Source organism: Eretmochelys imbricata, chromosome 22 (assembly GCF_965152235.1).
Source record: "Eretmochelys imbricata isolate rEreImb1 chromosome 22, rEreImb1.hap1, whole genome shotgun sequence".
Taxonomy (NCBI): Eukaryota; Metazoa; Chordata; order Testudines; family Cheloniidae; genus Eretmochelys; species Eretmochelys imbricata.
Window position 1 is genome coordinate 14,237,596 of NC_135593.1, and position 23,597 is coordinate 14,261,192.

Here is a 23,597-nt window from a genome sequence, read left to right on the forward strand (position 1 = left end):
GGAGGGAGCCCGTACTCAGCCCAGAGGAAGGGTATTCAGGCTTCACTGTTGCCTTGCTGTGGTCTACGGGTGAAATATCAGTTCTGCGCAGGTTTTGTTAGGATCCCTTCTGGGCTCAGCCGGGCCGCGGCGAGGGGTGCTGGCGGGGATGGCTGCCGACCGCCGGAGGGGAACAAGTGCAGCCGGCTTTCAACAAAATGCTGGCAGTCAGCATGTGCCTCCATGAGGACATGTGTGTGGATGTATGTTAGAGAGGGGGAATGCGTGTGCACCCACCTATGAGGCTGTGTGTGTGTGTGCATGAGTGTGAGAAAGGAGAAGTGTGTGTGAGAGATTGGAAATGTCTGAGTGCACATGTGTGTGACAGGACGTGTCCATGAGGGATTGCACAGGTAGGCATAGATGTGTGTCTGAGGACATGAGTGAGACTATGTTTGCCCGTGTCTGTGTATGAACGCGTGTAAGGATGTGCACGTGCGGGTGTGAGAGGACACTGTGTGTACGTGGCGGGGGGGCCCACGGAGAGCTCGTTCGGTTCTGCACTCCCTGGGACCTCGCTGGCCATTGGAAGAGCGGGAGCGCAGAGGCCAGACTGTGTCTAGCCTTGGCTCTGACAGCAGCAGCATTGATGCGCTTGCACTTAGCAGCGATGACTTTGAATGGCTGTATGCACTGACCATGAAGACGCTCCATTTCCATTTCTCCTACATCCCTCCCTCTCTGTCTCCTGACCCTCCCTTCCTCTCCATCACCCTTTCCTGTCCTTCTTTCTTTCTTTATACCCCTTTCCCGCCTCCTACCCTCTCTCGCTTTCTTTGGGCTCCCTCTCTCACGCTCTGCACACATGCATTTCAGCCTCCCCCGTAAGGGAGTGAGCAGAACCAGCTTTTCCAGTTCTCAGCGCTTTGCTCTTTCAATACATTTTAATATCCATACCAGCTGTATAGTTATTGGAGCATTATCTCTAAACACACAGATTAGAGGAAGATGTGGCAGCAGCCAAAGATGAATTTAAATGTTGATCTTGTGAGAGACTTTATTTCCCCCTCTGTAGAGGGAGGGATCATCTGGGACAGAAGAATAACCATTAAGAATATGCTACACTTCTGCTGAGCACCTTTCATCTCTGTGTTACAGAGCCTGTGTGTAGGAATGGCTTCATCTGCCTCTAAAATGCAGCCACCTCTGGGGTGGAACAAGGCAGCTGTTTGCCATCTGACAGCAACAATGCACAACAGGAAAGGAAAGGGCAGGAAGTGAAAAATAGAGCAGCCTGTGTTCCTGGGTGGTCTCAGAACCCTGTTCGTCAGATTTCCTCTGAAAATCACATTCTAGGCTTCGGCAGCTCAGTGGGAGTATCTCCAATGACCTTAATGGGCGTTGGAGCAAGCCATTAATCTGCATGGGCTTGTTTTCCTCTGTGTGTGTGTCTGTGCACACACACATGTGCATGCATGTGTCAGTTTGTGAGTGTCTTTTGCACCCTTGGGGTGCATCCAATGCTGCCAACAAATCTTCCTGAGTAACTCCCCTTGCTTTCAGTGAGCCACCTGCAGTGTCCTGAGAGCCGAGTTTGGCCCAGCGTGTAGCTGTGTGCACACATGTAAGTTCATGTGTGTACAGCGGGTGCCTGGGGATGTGGTTCCCTGCCTGCCTAGAACAGTCGAAGTGTCTGGGCGTGTGTGTGATGGCGTGGTGTGTGTGGTGTGTGGATGTGTGCGTAGGTATGCTCCGATAGCCACATGTGTGGGGTATATTTGCAGGAATTACTTTAGTAGCATGTGACGTGTTTCCCAAGTGTAAAAGCATCACTTTGTTTGTCCATCCCCAGGCCATCAGGGGATGGTCACAGGGCACCATATTGGCCATTGGGCACTAGACCTTACTGGGTGGCTACGGGGGGGAAGGGAGCAGCAGACGTCACTGGCCGGCATGGCTGGGGGATATCAGCCCTGATCGAACAGATGTTGTAGGTGGGGTTGCAGTTTGTTACACAACAGTAGTGGAGCTGGCTCCCCCAGATGCTGACGTGGGTCCCAGCCAGCCCTGGCTGCAGGGGGCTCCGTGGCATTACATCAGGGTGGATTTGGCCCGGAGAGTTTTGCTATGTGACGCTATGACCTGGGCTGGGGACGGACCTCTGGGGTCCAATAGCTCTTGGCTAACTGGAAGGCAGGCGGCAGGGACCATAAGCCCCCAGCGTCCACAGGGTGGTGCGCTCTGCAATCAAATGCTGTAGGAATTGGCCCGGTGTACCAACTGCCTGACAAATTCCTGGGGCAGCTGAAATTCAGGGGATGGTCCCGGAATGTCAGCTCCTTGCCTGCTACGCACCAGATGCAGCTGTGGTGTGGGGGTTCCAGAGACCAGGATCCCTTTGTCCCTCTCTCTCTCTTTCTCAATCTCATCCACGTCTTCCCTGCTCTGTCGTTGCAGGGCTCTGGGCTCAGACTGTCCTGGTCAATGACACAGTCTCGGGGTTCATCGGGACGGACGTGGTCCTTCACTGCAGCTTCACCAACCCGCTCCCCAGTGTGAAGATCACGCAGGTCACGTGGCAGAAGGCCACCAATGGCTCCAAGCAGAATGTGGCCATCTACAACCCTGCCATGGGAGTCTCCATCCTCTCCCCCTACAAGGATCGTGTGACCTTCCGTAACCCCTCCTTTAAGGATGGCACCATCCAGCTGTCCCGGCTGGAGCTGGAGGATGAGGGCGTGTACATCTGCGAATTTGCCACCTTCCCAACCGGCAACCGGGAGAGCCAGCTGAACCTCACCGTGCTGGGTAAGATATAACCATTGCCTTGGGCCAGATGCTCAGCCCGTATCACTGCCCTGGGTCAGAGTCACCCACTGAACGCCCTCTGGAACCTGGGACCAGCGACCTAGGACTCCCTGAGGCTCTGGTGGGGGAATCCCTTGGTTTAAATTGCACCCACAGAGCTAGTTCTCCATAATCTGACATTGCCAGGCTCATGGGGAAGCTGAACTAATTTGCTAAGTGGCTTGAGAGTCCCAGATGAAAGACACTAGAGCGATACAAAGCATTAGTAGGGTTCCTCCTTGGAGCTCTCTTAGCCTGGGTTTGTGGATAGAGAGACCTTGGCCTAGGATTCCCCCACAAGGCTCTCTCTAACCTGGGCTTTCCAGGGAAGGAGAGAATTCAACTGCCCATCCAATGTATTGCCACTCTTCTTCATGACCTGCAGCTTGGAGGGCTGGATCCCCAGTGGGTGAGGTTCAGAGTAGCTCTTCTGAGACTGCAGGAAATTTGCTCGAGCTCTGGATCAGGCCAGGAAAAGCCCAGCCATGGGGCTGTACCACTGGGTGTCCCGGGGGTTGGGAGCCGTGGGGATTGGTGGTGATTTTAAAACCTCTTCCTCTCCCTGCTCTGCTGTCTCTTTGTAGCCAAGCCCACCAACCGGATGGAGAGCACCACCCGGCCCCTCGTAGCCAGATCCGGCAAGATGGAAAAGATCTTGGTAGCCACCTGCATGTCCTCCAATGGGAAGCCGCCCAGCACCGTCACCTGGGACACCAAGCTCAAAGGGGAGGCGGAGTTCCAGGAGATCAAGAACAGCAACGGCACCATCACGGTGATCAGCCGGTACCGCCTCGTGCCGAGCCGTGAGGCCCACCGGCAGCAGCTCATGTGCGTGGTCAATTACCAGCTGGACCGTTTCACCGACAGCATGACCCTCAATGTGCAGTGTAAGTGAGAGAGCAATGGGGCCAGGCCAGCTGCCAAGGCCTGGTGTCTTATTGACTATCCCCAGGGCTGGTGCAGGGAGGGGAGGGTCACGAGCTTGCTGCAGGGGTGGAGTCCAGTGCCACATCCTCCCTGGGGTAGAAGAGAACAGTGATCTCTTGGAATAACCACTCGCCCTCCCTCCCTCTCTCACCCACTCCTTCCTTTTGCCCGTTCTTTCTCTCCCTTTCCACCTCTCCCTTCTTCCTGACTTCCTCTCTGCCTTCTCTACTCCTCTCTAATGTTCTCTGTCCCCATCTCTAATCTTCCTCCATTCCCACTGTTCCTCCATCCTTCTTTTCTGTTTTCACTCCCCATCTCTGTTTCCTTATTCCTCCTTTTCCCTTCCTCTCCCATTTCCTTCCCCGCTCCTTTATCCATCTCTCTTTCTTCTCCCCCCCCTTCCCCCCCGGCCCTGTTTCTTGCCATCCCTCTCTTCCCTGACAGATGAGCCAGAAGTCACCATCGAGGGCTTTGACGGCAACTGGTTTTTGAACCGGAAGGATGTGAAACTGACGTGCAAATCCGATGCCAACCCCCCCGCTACCACCTACCAATGGAGGCTGTAAGTACCCGCAAGGCATCCGGCCCTGTAGCAGTGCACACCACTTCCCACAAGAGCCAGGGAGCCCCCTTGGAGAGCTAGAAGCCTCCTACCAACTGGTACTTGGACTCAGTAGGGCCTGGTTGCTGAGCTGTGTATAGAGACACAGGGCCTGGCTCTGCTTTCACTGTGAATCCGGAGTCACTCCATTGCCATCAGAGGGGTTGCACTGGAGTAAAACCTGTGCCCTTGGGAAGAGAAACGGGGCCTCAGGGTCACTAGAGACCGAAACCATCTTTCCACGGGGAGCTCAAGGTGGCAGAGCGATATCTCTACATCTTTGGGGGCAAAATGGGCAGTGTATAGAAATCCTGACTCTGCCAGGATTGAAACTAGCTTTCTATAGGGAACTCAGGCCTGCACCTGTGTGCATACCATACACCAGCTGAGGGGCAGGTCTATAAATCCTGCCTCTCTATGGATTGCCTCTACGTAGTACTCTGGGACACATATAGAAGAGTCTATCCGTTGGGACTGAAATCAGCTTTCTGGGGGCAGGGGAGGTGTCTTGCTGCCAATTCAGGGGATCTGGAGTCGCTGCTGTCCGGGACCCTGACCTTTTCAGCTCCCCCCCTCCGCCCATGCCCCATGTGGAGCCTGGCCTGTCAGACGCAGAGCAGCCTGCTTCCTCTGCCAGCCGTGCCTACAGGACAGTCTGCGGGGATGCGGCTGCAGACCGCGCTGGCGGGGAAGGTGACGGGGGACAGCAGTGCCTTTCCGGGTGGATGGACTCACCGGGCCTGGGCTTTGGTCTGAGCCCCAGCATGTCTGCCTGGCATGGGCAAAGGTTTCCAGCTCTGCTCACAGCTCTGCTAACAGGCTCTATGGGGGATGGGGTGGGATGGGGAGCTGAAACAGTCACGGTCCTCTCCTTAGGGGACCATGATCCCCGTCCCTCAGGATTGCATCCCCTCCCTGCTTTCTCGGGTTATTCTCCTGCCCACGGCCTCCTCCAGGCCCAGCACTTGCCAAGGGGAAAAGCTTTCAGACCCAGGGGGCCCTGCCATCTCCGATGGAGGGGAACAGGCAGCAGGCAAGGAACTAGCAGCTCCCTCCTCCCTCTCTTGGCCCTGGTTTGCATTAATTAGGCAGCATTGCAGGTCAATCTGACAAGGACCCGAGAGCGGGGAGAGCTGGGCTGTGAGGGCCTTTGAGCTGTGGCGGCAGGAGGATCCCTTGATGCACGGGAGAAGAGCAGAAAATGCGGCTGCCCTGCCCTGCTGTGTTCATGGTGGCTGGGGGATTGACCTCAGCACAATGAGCCATGCAAGCTGCACTCGGTAGTGAAGGGCTGCAGGTGAACACGCTCCCACAGCAAACCCGGGTGTATGGTGCCAGCTGCAGGCTCCGCTGGGGCATGAAGACTCCATCTGCCAACCCCTTTCCAGTGCGGCCCTGCCTCGGAGACGGAGCATAGCTGTGACATGTCCAGATGCACACAGACATGCTCTCCGGGGCCCTAAGAGAAGAGATGCCCTTTGTTGCATGGAGGTCGAGCAGGTGGTTGGACACACGTAACTCCATTGCTTCCCCTCAATCCTGGAGGCTCTAGCTCCATCACTGGACCTGACAGGGTAACCCAGCTGTCACTCTATAACTTCTGAGTGTGAGCTGGACAGACATCCAATAATCCTCCCAACCCTCCTATAAGGAGGATGAGTATTATTCTCCCTGTGCTGCAAGTGGGGAAACTGAGGCACCGAGCGGTATAGTGATTTGCCCAAGCTCACTCAGCGAGTCAGTAGCAGAGCCGGAAAAAGAACCCAGGAGTTCGGTGGTGGTGCGGGGGATTGTCATATGTGCCTATAAGGATTAAACAGCACAAGTTCTGTTGAGTTTATGCACCTTTGAAAATCTCTCCCTGCAATGAACCCTTTGCAACTCTAACCAACCTCCCTTTGGCACACCCCTCCCCACATTTCAGTCATTAAATGGAAGCAATTCAGCCTCCTCCAGGTTGTCAGCTTTGGGCTGAACGCCCTAAAGGGAAGGAGAAGTGAGCCGGAGCCACTGGGGGCTTAGATGAACATTGACGGAACCTGGAGTGGTTATTTCTTTTTGCATTCACGGAGCTTAAAAACCGATCAAACGTATTCTTTTCTGTTTGGCTGGTGCTTGTCATCGGGAAAGTGGCTCTCAAAATGTCTTTGCAGGGAGCCAGAGTTATTCTCTTTCATGTCGCTACCCGCATCAGGCTGCTTGGCTCACAAGCCTGAAGAGGATTCTTCTGTCACCGCTGCCAAGTCTTCCCCTGTAAACTCCGTGTGGGCTCTTGGCACCTCTTGCACCAGCACCCAGGGCAGCATAGAGAGAGGGTTTCACGCATGATACAGGAGGCTCCAGTGCCCCCGCAGAGTAGCGTTGGCTCCCAGTGGCTCACATCCTTTGGGCAGTAAGGCCAGTTTCCAGGTGTTAAAGGTGGCCCTGTGGGACTGGGACTGGCCAAGAACATAGGAGACCAGGCCTCTGTCCCAGGCTTTGTCTGCCACTTTGGGCAAGTCATGTGATCTCCCATTGCCTCAGTTCCCCCTGTGTAAGATGGAGACAATAATACTCCCTTGGTCTGTTTAAATTATAAGCTCTTCAGTGCTGGGCTGTCCCTTACTATGCATGCATACAGCACCTTGCACAGTGGGGCCCTGATCTCAACGTGGGGCCTCCAGCTGCTGCTGTAACACTAGAGGGAGGCAGACAGCCACGATGTGAGTAAGACGGGGCCATTTTTTCTCAGCCCGGTGAGATTTGCTAGCACAGGCCAGGTGGGAGGGGCAGTTACAGTCGGCAGGGGACGCAGGGCTCCACACACTGTGCCTGCTGCATGGCCCTCCGCAGGACCACTTCAGGTGTGCATCTGGACGAGGAGGCGTATTGGTTGGCAACTGGCATAAGCGCTCCCAACTCCCAGCATGAGGCAGGGCCCTGGAGAATTGTATCCCCTTAGGCCAGGCCTGGAGTTAGCCCTCCGTGGCCTTGCCTTTTGTTACAGTTTTAAAATCTAGAAAGAGTAAGTATTTTATTGTCAGTGTGTATCTATGGCCCGCTGGTCCCGAGGGGACCATGGCTCATGACTCAGCCACTAGGGGCACAGACTCGATGGCTGCAGAAGGAGCTGGGGAGCGGAGAAGGGAGAGACAGAGAGAGGAGGCTACTGCGACAAATACCCCTTCGTTTCTGTCCTCACCACTCCCTTCCCAGAGGACCTACTGGTCAGTGAGGACTGTGTATAGGTTAAACTGAGAGGGAGCGAGGAAGGGAGGAAGGGAAGGGAAAGGAGAAGAGAGATGTAGTAAAGAAAGAGGAAGAGGGATAGAAAGGAGAAGAGAGGGATGGGAGGGGAAGAGAGGGGCAGAAGCAGCTGTTTGCTCTTTCTCTCTTTCTTCCTCCTTGCCACAGACTCTGCTTCCCCGTCAGCTCAGGGCTGTCTATTAGCTTGTTCCCCTGGGAGAGACGCAGGCCAAAGGCTGGGTTTAGAGCTCGCTAACTAACTCTGTTGATCCCCAGCAGCCAGGCCCTGGGAGCTGTGTGTGCACGGCAGGAGGGATGGGGATGGTGAGTGATGGGGACAGGGCCACCTCGCAAGCGGAGCAGCAGCGCTGGAGAGAAATTCACTCTGACGTGTCCCCCTCTGCTGCTGATTAACGTAGAACTGATTCCCTGCTCCCATGTCAGAGCCCAGCCGGACAGGCAGAGAGATCGCTCCCCGTGCTTTTCGTTAACCTGCGAGTTGCATTTGCCTGCTTCTGCTCCTGAAGGAGAGGCCGCAAATTATGGGTGGTGACACCGCAGCCCTGCTTGGAATGGCAATCACCTCCTCCCCTTCCCTCGCTTTTGTGCAGCGGAGAGCGGCTGCTGATTCCCTCACTCGCTCGTTACAGTAATCAGCACAGGCTTCCCATTCCCACACCTGACCCTGCAGGGGAGCCGTCGTCTCAGGGGGCCCCTTGCCTGGAGACCAGGAGGTGCTTAGACTCGGCCCCACCAGGTTCAAGAAGCCAAGTCTTTCCTTTCATAGCAAGCTGTCCTCCATAGGGCTAGCACTGCTTACTGGCTCTTACCCTCCAAGAACTGCCTTTGGGACCATCACCCTAACAGCAGCACCTGCCGTATGTCACCTCCCAAGCAGTGCACGAACACTGAGCCAGAAATCTTCCCGAGAGCCCTCTGAGCCGTTCTGATCCCTGTTTTACCAGACAGAGCTGGCCGCATGGATGCCAGGTCTCGGGGAATCTGGCTGACCATTTCTGGGACACTTTGCAAATCTGAATTACGTTCTCCATCAGTATCCCCCTATCATTCCCACCCTTTTCTTCCTATCCAACTTGATTAAATTGGAGCGGAAATACTGCCAGCTCGAAGGCAGCCCGTGCCTTGTATTAGGGATAGAAAAGCCTCCCCCCGCTGTAATGCTGCATGCAGTGACACGAGAGCATGAGTACCAGGCTCAGAACAGCCTGTCCAAAACCAGTACACAAACCCCAAACTGGCTGTGAACACTTGGATTTCACCAACCAAGGATCAAGTGTAAATTCCTCAGGCATGATTGCAGCCTGAACACAGAGTCACAGACGGTCCCCCGGGGTACTCTGATCTGTCTCGCCACCCAGGTGAGCCTACCTTTATGATAGCTGGTCCCTTTCACCATGAGTAATATTCAGGTGACTCCCAGTCCCAAAGGACCAGTCACTTACCCCCAAGTCAGTTGCACCTTAGAACCCACACCAAAGATAAAGCTTGTAGCCAATCCTATAATAAAACCTTTACAGATTTATAAAATAGAAAAAAAGAGTTATATACAAGGTTAAAGCAGGTGAACATGCCCACACAAATGAGTTACAATCTTAAGTTTTAAAAGGCAATGGAAGCTTTTATAATAAGCAAGCTCTTCATGTCCTTTAGGGTTAACCCAGGCTATGCAGCTGGGGATCTCTTGCTTATCCCTAGAAACTCTTGTCCCCCCGAGTCTAAGCAGCACAGAGATACAGTATCTTCTTGTTAGGGTTTTTTTTATTCGCCTCCTGCCTTATGCTCTGAGCTGCAAACTCAGCTGATGGGAGAATCCACTTGCATGGCTCCTCTTCATGGGGAGGGGAGGGCAGAACAACCATTGCCTTTTGTCCTCTTTAATGTTGCACACTAGTCCGTCTCGTGTCGATGGACTTTTCCTGTCAGGCAGGACATAATGCTTTCTGTTGGGGATCAGCACTTCACACTAGTTAATCTCTCTCCTCTCTGGTAATTTACACAGTCACAGAGGCTCACCATACAAACACTCAAATACTACCTTACAGTATGGGATACAGAATGTATAAGTGAGACTAATGCATGCAGCAGCTCACAAGCATTCAGTAAAGTCTAAACTGTAAACATATTCTTATAACTCTAATACCCATGTTAACAAGACTAACACACAGAGGGGCCAGACCAATTCCTCCCATGTGTTTGTCAGTGTTCCGATGAGACACAGGGACCTTGGCATGAGCTGGCACCTGGTTTGCCAGCCTCACACCCACCAGCTATGCTGGCAGATGTGTTTATTTCTTAATTGGGATCTTTGCTGTTGTATTGCAAACCCAGTCTCACTGGGTCTCAGCCCCACAGCTAGGTTTGGAATTAGACCACATTGAATTAGCCCAGCCCTGGTTTTAACAGATGTGGAAAACTGAGGCATCGAAACGTTAACATCCTGCCAGAGAGTCTGCATTAGGATTCAGACTTTGGGAGCCAGGGCACAAGCCTCTCTTTGAGCTGCTTTAGCAGAACCTCCAGATAGTACTTGAGGACGCTAGGCTTGAAAGACTGGGAATAGGCAACAAAAAAAGAAGTTACTAAGTAGGCACATCTGATCAGGGATCAGCTGATTCCCCTATAAAAAGCCAAAGGAAGCTGCAGAAAGGGGATTCTCAGAGAGCTCTAGCAGAAGTATGGAGGCTGCTGGGACTTGGGGAGCAAGGTACAGGCAGGCAAGGCCTGGGAGTGAGCTGATAAGAGGCTAAATGGATGGATTTGAGAACTTTATTTTGGATTCTGCTAATTGAATAAACCAGAATTTGAGAAGGTCTGTGAATGGGCAAAACGGGGATGCTTAAGTAGAAGGTGGGAACCTTGCATTGTGGGCCTGGTCAGTTGTGCAGTGCTCCACATTGTGGGGCTGGAGGAGATGGAAACGACTGTCCTGCCAAGCTCCGCGGGAATCAGCTGACACCATGGAGTAGTTCTCTATCTGTTCCACGGGGATAATAGCACTTCCCTGCCTCCTGGGCTTGTGAGGGGTGTCAGGGTGACTGGCCCCTTTAAGAGGGAGGGGGATCCAGTGCACCAGGGGTGTATTACCTGCCTGGCTTCTATTCCCCTCTCCCTGAGGCCCAGGTGGGCAGCAAGAAAGCAGTCGCAGGTGCACTGGGCCCGGCTCCCTCTTAAAGGGACTGGTCACCCATGAGGATACATGTATTAAAGATTGGGGCATTTGGGTATTCCTGTAATGTAGAGAGGAGTCTGAGATAAAATGATAAACCTAACCACACCCACCCTCAAACCTAGCCACTCCCCCATCCCCAAATCTGCACCTATTTCCAGAACCACACTGGAAACTGATCCGTTTTAAGGCTCTGAAATATTTTGCTGGTTTTCCCCCCCCTTCTGGTGCCTGGCTGGAACTGGGAGTGCTGCAAATAAGGATGTTCTAGAAAGATTTGCAGAGCCAAGAGGTTTGTCTCTGACAGCTCAGCAACCAGGTGGTCAGATCCAGCAATAACATACCCAGGTATAGCTCCATTGACTCCTGATTTCTGCCAGTCTGATCCAAAGCCCATTGAAGTCAGTGCGAGTCATCCAGCTAACTCCCTTGAGCTTGGGATGGAGCCCTAGGTGAGATGGGAATCCATGCTCCAAGCAGGTCAGGGGTCAGGTGGTAGTGACAGAGAAGGGTAACTCAAGCCCGTTTGCAGATGAAGAGAGGTAGACACCCGAAGGTGTTGGAAGGGAGTTGGTGAAACAAGGACCTGATCCCCATCCTGCTCACACCAGTGGCTCTGTTGAAGTCAGTGGAGTTATCTAGGCATTCGTGAGTGCACCAGCCTTGCCTGAGCATTGCCCATTGCCACACCGTGAGACCCCAAAAGAACCATCTCTGGGAACCAACCCCAATGCTATTCCCCCCCTGTAGGCTGAACGGCTCACTGCCCGAGAACGTAGAAGTCCAGAACAACACCCTCTTCTTCAAAGGGCCCGTCTCCTACAGCCTGGCAGGGACGTACATCTGTGAGGCCACCAACACCATCGGCACGCGGTCGGGGCTTGTGGAAGTCAATGTCACAGGTAGGAAAAACTCAGCCTATCCAGGAAGGGGCAGATTGGGGGGTCTCTTCTGTCAATTCTCCTAGAGCTGGACTCTCTCTTGGGGTATAACCGATAAAGCAAACAGGATCTCTGTTCTGCCCCTGCCCTCACAGGGTTTGTTTTCTGTGTGATGTGGGCTTGGATTTCATTTCATGTTTTCTCGGTCTCGCTTCCTTTTATATGCTGCGGCTCGTTTGATCTCACCGCTCTTTGTTTTCCTTTCGGCTTCTGATTCAGAGCGAGAGTTAAAGCTGGGATGTGTGGCGAGAAGTACTGAAGGAGAGGCTTCCGGGGTGGGGGGGGGGAAGGAGGAGTGGCTCCCAACAAGGCAGTGGTCCGACATCTGTGGGCGACTCTTTGTGTCCCGTGCTTGTCAGTTTGAAGTGACTCAGCAGTTTTTCCAGTTGTGCTCCTTCCCTTCCAGCGCTGCTGCTCTGTACAGCCGTTAACCCTACCATCGCGCACAAGGCTGAGGAGACAAGTTGTAGGGAGATGGGCCACTTTCTCTAGGCTCCAGGAGGGAGTGACATCAGAGGGCCAGGAGTGACGATGGTGATGTCGTAGGGTGCCATATGAGAAATCAGGCTAGCCACTGAGAGAGGAAGTGGCATCTGGAGGTGTTGGGTTAACATCCAGAGAGGAGGTGACATCAGGAGGCGTCCTGATGACGTCAAAGGGAGGGAATGGCATCATGTGGCGGTAGATTAATGAGGGAGGAGAAATGACATCAGAAGTTGTTGGTCTGACATCAGGGAGAAGTAACCTCTGGCAGTGACAGGCGAATGGCAGAGAAAGGAAGTGTCATCATACAGCACTGAGCTAAGGGCCCGTGCGGTAGGCAGAGCATCTGCTTGCTCTCGGGTCTTGGTGGAGATGGCAAGGAGTGGCTGGCTGACGAAGCAGCCCTGAGGGCCTGGGGTACATTGCGCTGCTGACGGTGTGTGGTTGGGCTTGTGACATGTGTTCTGCTGGTGGGCGATCTCCCTCTCGGATCAGCTCAGTCCATGGTGGTTATAAAAAGACAAATGACCCAGTGTTGTTCCCAGCATCTGTGAGGAGACCATGTGCCACCCGGTGCCCTGGAGACAAACCTGCTTAGCTACCAGGATGAGAAGCATGGTATGAACATCTAGATAGGCAGAGCCAAGCCTGATCTCACTCAGCTGGCTTAATACAATGGCTGGAGGCCTCTTGCCCTGGGGATGACCTTTTCCACCATGCAGGGGAGCTCTGACGTTTTCCCCATGTGTTGGCCAGGCTGCAACGCTGCTGGGATAGAGAGAATGGGGAGAGTATACCATACCATGCTACAGCCAACCCAAGATGCCCAGCACTCTAAGCCCTGGGCTTAGCAGGGCACTAGTTCTGCCACCATGTGCCATAGCTGGCCAGCTGTTTGGTCTCCTGGCTTGCCTGGTTCCGATCTCCACTGGGGAATTTCCAGGCAGCATAAAACCCTATCCGAGGAACTGCTGCCAACTGGCCATGCAGAAAGAGGCAGAGGACTGATCTGCAGAGGGCTACTTCTCAGGCTGCCCTATGACAGGGGGCATGGGAAACTTGTGTCCAGTCCCTGAGGCACGCATGGGTCCCTGGTGGGGCTGGGAGGGGAGACAAGCTCCTGGGGCCAAGACGGCTGCTGTCAGGCAGGTTGGCGAATCATCGCGCTGTTTCCTTTCTCTAAATCTGACCAAAGGCCCAAGCACTCCCATACTGTTCCCTCCAAGGCACACGGCTAATGAGACGCTCCGCAGACTGTGGGGGCTTCCAGGGCATGGGATGTTCAGAGCACAAGTGGAGAGCAGGGACGGGGCCTCCTGCACTTGCTGGGCCAGACAAGGGGCTGAGTGGAGTCAGGACACTGGGGTCCCATTCTCAGAGCTGCCACAGACTCCTTGTGTGACCGTGGGCACTTATGGGCAGATTGTCAGCAGGTGCCACTGTCCGAGCGCAGAGCTGGGAGCCCCAAGGGCGCAGGGTTCTGGTTCCCGCCCTGCCAGCCTCTGGCGAGGTGGCTCAAATCATTCTCAAAAGCGGGCCACTCTTTCCAGATGCCTCATTCTTCGGGGAGGTGCCCGACTTGAGACATCTCAGGCCTGATTCTCAGAGGTGCTGAGCACCCCTCGCTTCCATAGATGCCCATTGCAGCTTGTGGGTGCTCAGCAGCTCTGAGAATTGGTCCCAGGGTGCCTCAAACGGAAATCAGTGATAATGTTGGTCTGGGCATCCCCAGTGCCTCAGCTTCCCCCGCCTAGCACGTGGGGACAATCACGTTTACTTTCCCTTGTGAAGCGTGTGGAGGTCTGTGGATGAAACAAGCTGTTGAGATGCTACGTATCATTCGTTAATTGCTGTTGGGGTGAACCTGTGGTCCAAACCGTTTACCTTGCGTCCTTATCAATTGAGCCGGGACTGGTTTCTGTTTTCCTTGGTGGAATACTTTGCTGGTAAAAGGAGTTGGCATGGCAGCCTGAGCAACTGGGGACCTCTGCCTATAGACTAGATATAGCCTGCAGCAGTGGGGCAAGTAGCCCTGACTCAACATTGATGCGGGATCGTGTCTAGGGGCTGGAGAGATGAGCATCTCCGAGATCCGTTCAGCCACTGGCCTTGTTGCAGGAGTACCAACAAGAGGGCTGATCAATGCCAGCCACTGTGTTCCTTTGACAACGTGGGCAACTGCCCTCTAGAAAGCACAGCTTATTTCATGTAGTCCCGAAAGCCCTCAAATGGTAATGACCAGTGCTCTGGGCTAGACCGGAAGGTGGAAAGCTCCCTGTTCCCAGTGCAGGAGAGTAGATTCACAGCACACGCAAGGGAAGGGTTTGGGGGAGACAGGGTTTCTTCATAGTGTTTCATTCTAATCTCAGATTTCTCTGTCTCTCAACCATTACTGTGTTGCAGTCGAAATATGCCCCAAGATGTCCGTTGCTGTGAGGCCTGTAATAGCAAGGCCCTGTTTCTGCTCCCATGTCTCTCAGCTGGCCATGCACAATTGCAGAGCCATGTACAATGACAGACACACATCTGCCTATCAAAGGGGCTTCCGCTGCCGCCCATCATCACACCGTACCCAGGTACCCTTCCACATTAAATCCCCAGCAATAGTGAAGTCTCTCGTGGATTTCCTGGTGTCTCTGGCACATCTCCCGTTTCAGAGTTGGCTAGGGTGTGGGGTTCATTGGGCAGATGGTGGCAGGGTTGTGAGTGTGGTTCTTCTAAGGCCTCACACTCAGGGGGAACCACAAACCGATGGGAGTTAGGCGCCCACTCTCACTGACTTCCAGTGGGAGTTGGGTGCCTAAGTGCTCTTTGTGCCTTGGTGGATGGGCCCTCAGCCCATGGAGTGAGCCATCCGGAGGGAATGGAGAACAGAGCACGGGAGGGGAGGGGGCATGTGTCGAGCAAGGGGAAGCAGAAATGGGCATAGCAGGAAAAGCTTCGGGGAATTGCTGTTTACCAGGCAGATGGGGCCCAGGGGACGATTAGCACCGAGGGCAGGGGAAAGCCATGGTTAAAATCAGTCTTTGGAGGGCGTTGGGGTAAGGCAGCATGGGGTAGAACAGCATCCATGGTGAGGTGACCAGCTGTGGCAGCGATGGGCGGGGGAAGCGCGTGCACTGGAGGAGGCTGCGTTTGAGCCGATTAGCAGCTGACTCATTAGGCCCAAAGTAATACCCTTTTAATAATTCATGGGATCTGAATATGTTTATCCAGCTCTCCTCAAGGGCTGATTAGGTCAGCGCTGGAGAGGGCTCAGCCGGCCTCGCTCGGCTATTACAGGTACATTTGTTTGGGGCTTGCAGGCAATTTAGGGATTGTCAGCGGACCACAAAGCCTCTTTCAAGAGCCGTGCGCAATAAATGGTGCTCAGTCGAGTGAGCAGCTAGCCTTGGGTAAAATAGAGAGGAGTCCAGTGTGGAGCCAACCCACCCCAGCTCTCGCCTCACTCACACACGTGCCTGTCCCCCTCTCCTGCCATCACGCCCACCTGCTATTTGCCCACTCCAGACGTGAACAAGGAGGGGAATCGCCTGGCTAGTTTGGTCTCCCTCCTGAGCCAACCGGTGATTTGTTCTGGGGAAAGGCTGAAAGCTGCTATTAGAGTTATAGCACATTAAAAAGATTGATAAGTGGAAATTTAATATTTTATTCCTGCAATCTGTTCACGTAATAGCTTCTCCTGCCGTGCAGGACGTTTGTCGGTTGAGGCAAATCCATGTAGTGAGGCATGTAACTATTTATTACAGCTGGTTGTGGGAAATAATAAGGGACTCTTATTATAGACTCACTGTCTGCACATGTGTCCCTGCATGTCTAAGTGGGCTCTAGGGCAAGCAAGCCTCCCTGCAGGGGAGCATGCTCCATCATGCATGCACGTGCAGGCCTGGCTGTATGCACACGCTCACGTGCACCGGGGCTCAAAGGCACGTTTGTGTACAGTCAGGCAGATGCAGATTTGGGTACAATTGCAGATTCATGAGCAGTGGTGCACATGCGTCTCTGTATGATTGTACCTTCAGACACAGCCAGGCACAACTGCACACCCATGTAGAGTCACACATGTGCCCACCCATTTGGCCACACATGCATACACACGCACACGCTCGGACACGCTCATACATAATCACCGGCATGTGTACACAAATGCACCAACCTGCGTCCACAAACATCCCTGCATGCAGAAGTGCACAAACATGCCTATGCACGTGGCGACACTGTCGTCCCTGTGTGCCCATCTTCAGACACACGCAGCCTGTGCACATGGATCCTGGGGCTAGTGCATGCACACGGTGTGATGTGCAAGGGCAGACAACTCCCTGCGCCCACCCACCTGCACATTCATGCAGAGGGCGTGCACACTCCTGCTGGAAATGGCAGGGAGGGACCTGAAGAGATGTGGTGGAGAAGGAGGCCTAAAATCCTCTCTGAACCCAGCTTACTGGCAGCTGCATTTCGCAGATGCTCAAAGGAGAAGCGGTGGTCGTTCAGGCTCAGCTCGGCGTTTGGTCCAGAAGGTCTCAGCTGGGCTCAGCATCTGCATGCAGGATGTGTTGCTCTGCACACAGTCTGGCAGCGTGTGGATATCTGTAGCAGTGCGTCTCGCTGCCCCCTACGGGGCTGGGGCTGGAGCAATGCAGCTGCAGGAGAGGAGTGGGTCTGTGTGTCGGGCTGGGCGGAGGGGAAGCAGGAGACCATGTGTATTGGCCTCGTTCAGCGCGGGCACAGGGTGAGAGACCTCATTAAAACAAACCTTGCGCAGGCCTGTGAGCTCTGGGCACGCTTAAGCAGAGCTAGTGGAGATTAGCAGAGCACTGGGAGAGCCTGGCCACCCTCTCCCCCTGTCTCTTTCTCCTGCGCTCCCCATGCCGCTCTCCCTGGAGGATCCCTCCTTGGCCCAGCTCCGGCCAAGGCTGCTGTGGCTCCCTACGGAGGAGCTCGTGAAGTGGCCCTAAGGAAGCATGGCCCAGGCCACGTACTCGGCACGTGCATGGCCCGCGAAGGTTAAAGAGGATGGGGTGGGAGGTGGTGATGCTGAGAGGGGACAGGGATGAAAGAGGATGGGGACCCCGAGGGGAAGAGGGGGAAAGGCAAGAGACGGGGCCAAGCTCCAGAGGGGTCCTCAGCTGTGGCCAGGGCAGATTTAAAACCTGCCCCGGTGCCCCTGTGCTGGGTCAGTCCAGCTGCTCCACCACAGGAGGACCCGGCAGGGCAATGCTGTTCTCTGCAGGAAGAAAGAGGCCTGGGAAGGGGGGACAGGTTCCCCTAGCAGCTCCCTCGGGGTCTGTATGTGAGGGCCCCTCCCTAGAGGTCAGAGCCAGCTGCCCAGCGGGAAGCAGTGTGAGGCAGGGAGCCAGGAGAGCATGGGGATGTCGCTATCGCTTTTGACTTTCTGTGGAAGGAGCTCAGATGCCAGAGCGAGGGGCAGCAGGATAAAATGGGCAGGTGGATGGAGAAAGGAAGTGTCCCCTGCTCCACCACCCCCTCCCTATGTGACCCTCAGCAAATGGATTCCTTGAACATCTTCCAAAAGTGCCTCAGGCCTGACTTCCCGAGATGCGGCACACCCGCCAATCCCGCTGGTTGCAAAGGAGGTTGTGGGTGCTCAGCATCTCTGAAAACCCAACCCCCGGGTGTCTCAAGTTGGAGGCCTCCAAAACCAATGGCCCCTCTGGAGAACGTCTATCTCGTTCTTCTCCATGGGGTGGGGGGAAATGGGCACCTCCGTGAGGGGCTCTGTGAGTGCCAGAGGAAGGGATGTGCTCCAGACAGGTGAAGCTCGCGTGCCCAGTGTTAACTCCACACCCCTGCCTACGGGGGTCTCAGGCCATCTCCCAGTGGCTACCCAGCACGTTGTGGGTTTTCCTCTTCTTTCCTATCACTGATTGAATTTCGCCCTGCCCTGCTGCTCGAGCCCAGCGGATTCATGCCCCTGGTACATCGGCACTCCTGTGCATCCCTGAGACGTACCTCCAGCCCCTATCGATTTGTATGTGGCTGGTGGCATTTGATAAACGTGCCGTTCTGCCATTGGCTCCTGGCCTCTCCTCTGCGGTGAGAGGGGCCGTGGCTCAGCAAGACAGGCGGGAGGGGAGCAAGTGGAGAGGAGAGGGGTGCCTTGTTTGCTCTGCTGCGTGGAGAGTTATTTACTCACCCGCCGTGATCTCATCCCAGCAAGGTCACTGCAAACAGCCTGTGGGACTTGGCTATGCTCCGCACCAACCGAGCCCAGGCCCTGTGTGCAGCTGAGAGAGGCCTTTCCAGCAAGGATTTCGCTGCCGCTAAGGAGCTTGGGGGCTGCCAGTAGGTGCACCCGGAGCTTGTGGGCTGCATGGTGTATCGCGCTCCTCCGTGCAAACCCCTTGGGGTTCTGAACCCAGGGCAGCGGGTTAAAGGGGGCTCAGAACTGGGGGACTTTGTGGTGTAACCTGGCCGCTGGATTCTCTGCCAGAGACCTGCTGGGGGGGTAGTCTTTGACTGACAAGCAGTAGGTGACCTGACACTGAGATCGGAACCTAAGAGACGTTTGGCATCTGTCCTAAAAGCCGTCACAATCTGAAATGCCAGCAGCAGCTGCTGGACTCCTGGATTAGCTTCCAGGGGTGGTTTCCCTTCCCACCCCTGCGCTCCCCTCCAGCACAAAGAGCAGGGAATGATGGAAAGGGGGGGGCAGATCTTCCACTGGGGTAAAGCGGCATTAAAGGCTGTGGGTCCTCACTGATTTACACCAGCTGAGGATCTGCCTTGTATTTTCTAAATAGCTACCACGACTGGCTTCATCTCCCTTCCCAGCTCTGTGCTGCTCTGCTGAGATCCTATTGTCAGCAGCCACAGGGTATGTGGGTGGATGTTCCACTGTGAATGGGCAGGGGCAGGCCCAGTTTTCTGGAGAGAATAAGAATTTCTAAAATCAAAGCCCTTTACAGAGGGTCTGGACGAGAATGCACTGATCTACCCGGACCCAATGGGGGTATCCCAGATTGGGGTCCAAGCTCAGAATTTCCCAGTGCACACAGTGAAATCTCAGGGGATTCTGGCCTAGGATGACATATCATCTGAGTGGTTTTTGTTTTGGTTTGCCACTCAGGGACAGAAATCTCATGGGAATAGCTCACCAGATCTGGGCTCTATCCAACCCTAAACCTGACTGAGCTCAAATCCCCAAACCTCAGCTGAAACCCAATCCAGATCCCAGGCCAAATGGGACATCTCCTTGGGACGTGCCTGGAGCAAATAAGAACCAAACTCAACCATAGGAAAACTCATCCAAACTCTAATCAAAACATTTTTGTTATAAAAAATCCTTTCCCCCCGCTCCTGACACACACACGCTTTCAGTACAGCCAGCCAACACTTTTGGAAATTTGGACTAAATTTTTTCATGAAAATAGGTCACATTTTTCCACTGGGTCTAACTTTTTTTTTTTCCTTTTTAAAGCATGATTGTCTCTGTGCTTGCGGAGTCCCGCTGGAAGCTGCCAACCCCCAGAAGGCAGCCAGCTCTTGCAGTATTCTCAGCCTTCAGCAGGAGCCGGGGGTAGCAGGAATCTCATGCGTTTCATTGACCCTGCCAGTTTCCCAGCCTGGTTTTGCAGACCCCAGTGGTTTGTTAGGCTTAACAGCTGAACTTTATCCAAACAGAACGACCAGGATATTGAAGACCTGCCAGTTGCTAGGAAAACATTCACTGATCTCCAACCCCTTGCCTGGCATCTGGTGTCATTATTTACTCCTCTTGTGCAAAGCTAATGCACAGCGGGTGTGAAATGCTCCCAAACCAGAGTGCTCTACCAACTCCTTTCACTCCCGTTTTGCACAGGTCTAAATGACAATGCAACGTGCCAAGCAGTGGGAAGCAGGGGTGGTTAGATTTATCTCCGTCCGTTTCCTCAGGGATCAGCTTGGCCAGAGACTTCACTCAGGATCTGCTTCTCCTTTGTCATGTTTTCTGGTGGGTTTTTTCCTTAAGGCCCCAGAACCTGGAGTCGCGTGATTGCTTGAGAATCTTGACTTTTGTTTTAGAAATGGAGCAAGTTTCTAGTCTGTGTGGTTGCAGAGAAAGGCTTGGACAGGTGAATCCTAAAGTCTGAAAGACCAGAAGGAGGAAAAAACAGAGCCCGGAGAGTTGTGTTTTGTTTTAAATCTCATGATTGGCTTGAAAAAGATCCTGATTGGCAGGCGCCTTGCTCCTGATATGGGGAAGCCTGGGACTGGCAATGCTGTTAAGGCCTCAGTGGGGTTACTCCTGATCTCCCCCAGGGTGGCAGCCCTCAGAGCCATTCATTCCCATGCACTTTCCAGCTGTGAGTCAGCCACAGGTGAAACCCACCATGAGATGTCTGGCTCCCCCAACCCTGGATCAGAGGAAACGTGCTCCAGTCTGACTATCCAGCCAAGCCTTTCCAAGAGGGGAAGAAAGTGCCCCAGAGGCCAGAGCTCCCTGCAGATGAGGCCGGATTGTCCTTTTCTTTGGAGGGATCAAAGGGAAGCTGTGGGCTTGGCTTCATTCCAGGGCGAAACCCAGAGCGACCCCTCATCTCTCTCTCTCTCTCTGCTCCCAGCTGCTGCCCCAAGAGGCCTGGCTCTTGGCATGGGGACAGGAAGCCCTGGCTCAATGCAACAGCTGGCAGAGCGCAGGAGGGGGAGAGAGGGGAGATAGTATTGCTCCTTTAATTCCTACGCATACAGCGCTCTCTGTTTTACTGGGGCTGGGGGGAGGAAGGGGGAGGAAGAATGTGTTACACTGTAGTAAAAGCTCAACCTATCCCTCCCCCCATCTCCCATTTCTCCGCTGCTCCCCTTTCCACAGTAGCTTTAATGCTCTCCAGACTCTTCCTAATGGATTTTTCACATGGGGCCCAGCATGCTCAGCTCCGGGCAGTGGGATTGTGTCAGTTTCCAGGACCCTCATGGGCACCAGGGGGGAGAGACAGGCCATAGGATTCCACAAGCACCCAGGGCTGTCATTTGGTTCGTTTCATCCTGCCTGTGGAACTCAGGATTGTTCAACAGCCAGTACTCAGAGCCAGATCCTCAGCTGGTGTGAATCAGCGTCGCTCCATTACCCACAACAGATCTATCAACGGCAATGGATCCACGCCAGGTAACTCCAGCAGAGGATCCGGCCCATCCTAAGTCATTATTTAGCTTCAGAGTTGAACGGTGGGGCAGAGGAGGGAGACGAGGTGCTGGGGCTGATGCCTAACTCCCAGCCTCGCTCTCCCAGCTGCTGCCAGGCGTGCCCAAGAAACGCCCAGGTAACCGCCACTGTGTGAGCCCAGCTCCCACGTGATTACAGGCAACACTGACAGCAGGCAGGTGCAGCAGCCCCGGTGGGATGAGGGGGCAGGGGATTGTTTGCACTGAGCGCTTGGTGATAAAGCAGGGTGTGGCTGGGCAGCGTGGCTCTTGGAGAGGAGAGGGAGAGGAGCTGGCTTACCAGGAAAGAGCCCTGCTCTGGGTAGGAATGAAGGCTGAGGTGGGCTGGCTGACGCCTTAACCCCGCTGCTGTTGGAAGAGACTTGGTGCTGGGAGTTCAAATGGAGTAGGTCTAAAGAAGTCTGCGGCCAAGCTGCCCTGCCCAGCCCCATCCCTTCAGTCCTGAGCCCGTTTGGCAAGGCAGGAACTGGTAGGAGGAAAGTGAGCAGCGAGGAGCAAGGTCTAGGGTCATGGCAGGGCCTGAGAGTCGGCACTTGGCAGTTTTGTTCCTGGCTTTGCCTGTCGGCTTGCCACATCCCTGCTCTGTGCCTCAGTTTCCCTGTCTGTCAGTGGGGATAATCCCCTTTCCCAGCCTTTTGGAAAGTACTCCAAGCCCCTGACAGGGAATGGGTGATCCAAGGGATCTCTGTGCTCTAGATCTGCCTGCAAGTCACAGCCCTGATGTGGAAATAAAGACCAGGACTTTCATCCCACCCTGCCACATCTCTCCTTCATCTGCTGGGCCAGGGCCAGGGCCCTGCCAGCCTTACTCTCCCCTTGGTCTCACCCTGCCGAGCACGTGGGAGTGCACCCAGAGAGTGGTGGTGATGGGCAGTGTGGGGTACCGCCTGCTACGGCGTCAGCATGCTGCTACCACCAGCTGGGGACAGCCATGAGTTTGCAGGTCTCTGCTGAGCAAAGGCACTAAGGGGTGCAAGAGGCCGTGTTTGGGGCAGCTGTCCCTGGGAACCCCCAGGCGCCCTGCTTGGCAAGAGTAGGGGCTGCTGGGTCACTCCTGGGATCCGTGGGGATTCGCTTCTCTCTTGTGCAGCGAACCCTGGTGGGAGGGGTGCAAATGAGAGAGAGAGAGAGAGAGAGATGCTGCAATGATTACAGGGAACTGGTCACTAGCCCTGCTCCCCTCCAATCCGCTGGAGGACAGAAGTGGTCTCTCCTGCCACCCAGTGGCAGTGCCGGGAACGGCCTCATTCTTGGCTTCCCAATGAGCCCTGGCCCCCTCTCTGCTGTGTCACTGTGTTTCCTTCTCTTGATCGCCCTGCCATTCTGCAATCCCCCTTCTCTCCTCTCTTTCTCTCTGTCCCTTCCCTTCTCCATATCCTCCCCGTCTCTCTTGCTCTCCCTGGCTGACAAGCGGCAGGTGAAATTTCAGTGCTGCCCACGGTGCAGGAGCCCCCCTTTCCCTGCTGATTTGCAGTCATTCCTTGTTTTGCATTAGAACTGGCTTTGCGGGGGGGGACGGGGACAGGGCTTCAGTTTGAGTGAAATCATTTCCTCCATGTGCAAGGTGTGAAATGCAACACTTTGACAAGTTAGTTTTCCCATCCAAAGCATTGGGGTGGGGAGGGGGGTTGATGAAACGTGACATCTGGGGATGGGAGAAGAGGAACCGAACATTAGGAGATCTTGCGGGTTGGGGTGGGGGGTTTAAGGAGAATCATCCCATTTCCTGCCTTTGAATCATGGGGTTAACAAGACCGTTGGCGAGGAGACAGGAGCCAAACTCCCCTTCCCTGCTCGACACAGAACCACGGCCTCTCCCTTTGGATTTACCCCCTGGAGCCAAGAGGAGGGAGGAATCTGTACAACCCCAGAGACTTCCCCACCTCCTCATGTGGTACCAGTCCCCAGCTGACTTCCATGGGCAGCTCCAGGGGGAGAACTGAGCTCCCGTTTTCCACCAGCTGCTTGGGTCTGAAAAGACCTTATGACATCTCTGAGCAGGAGAGAGAGGCACCAATTCTGAACTGCAGCCAAGCTGAGTTTAGGGCTGGGGGGGGAAAGATCCAGCCCCCAGGTTCTGGCATTGGCTGGCAACCAGTCTGGTCAACTAGCATCAGCTAGAGCAGCTGGAGGGCTGCTCTGTCTTGTACTCAGCTGTAGTAGCCCTCTAAGGAGCCATCCCTGCCTCTGGGAATGGTCCAAGATCAGCAGCATTCCAGCTACACCCATGTGCCAGAAGCTGTGAGGG

The 23,597-nt window shown here is 54.5% G+C and overlaps 1 protein-coding gene across 1 annotated transcript in view; it reads left to right on the top strand.

The window, feature by feature from the left end:
- NECTIN1 (nectin cell adhesion molecule 1) overlaps nucleotides 1-23,597 on the top strand; it is a 149,166-nt gene that overhangs the window by 59,080 nt on the left and 66,489 nt on the right. The window contains exons 2-5 of the mRNA XM_077839944.1: nucleotides 2,437-2,787; nucleotides 3,411-3,713; nucleotides 4,198-4,315; nucleotides 11,517-11,668. Of these exons, the coding sequence (XP_077696070.1) occupies nucleotides 2,437-2,787; nucleotides 3,411-3,713; nucleotides 4,198-4,315; nucleotides 11,517-11,668 (924 nt within the window). The remainder of the gene's footprint in view (nucleotides 1-2,436; nucleotides 2,788-3,410; nucleotides 3,714-4,197; nucleotides 4,316-11,516; nucleotides 11,669-23,597) is intronic.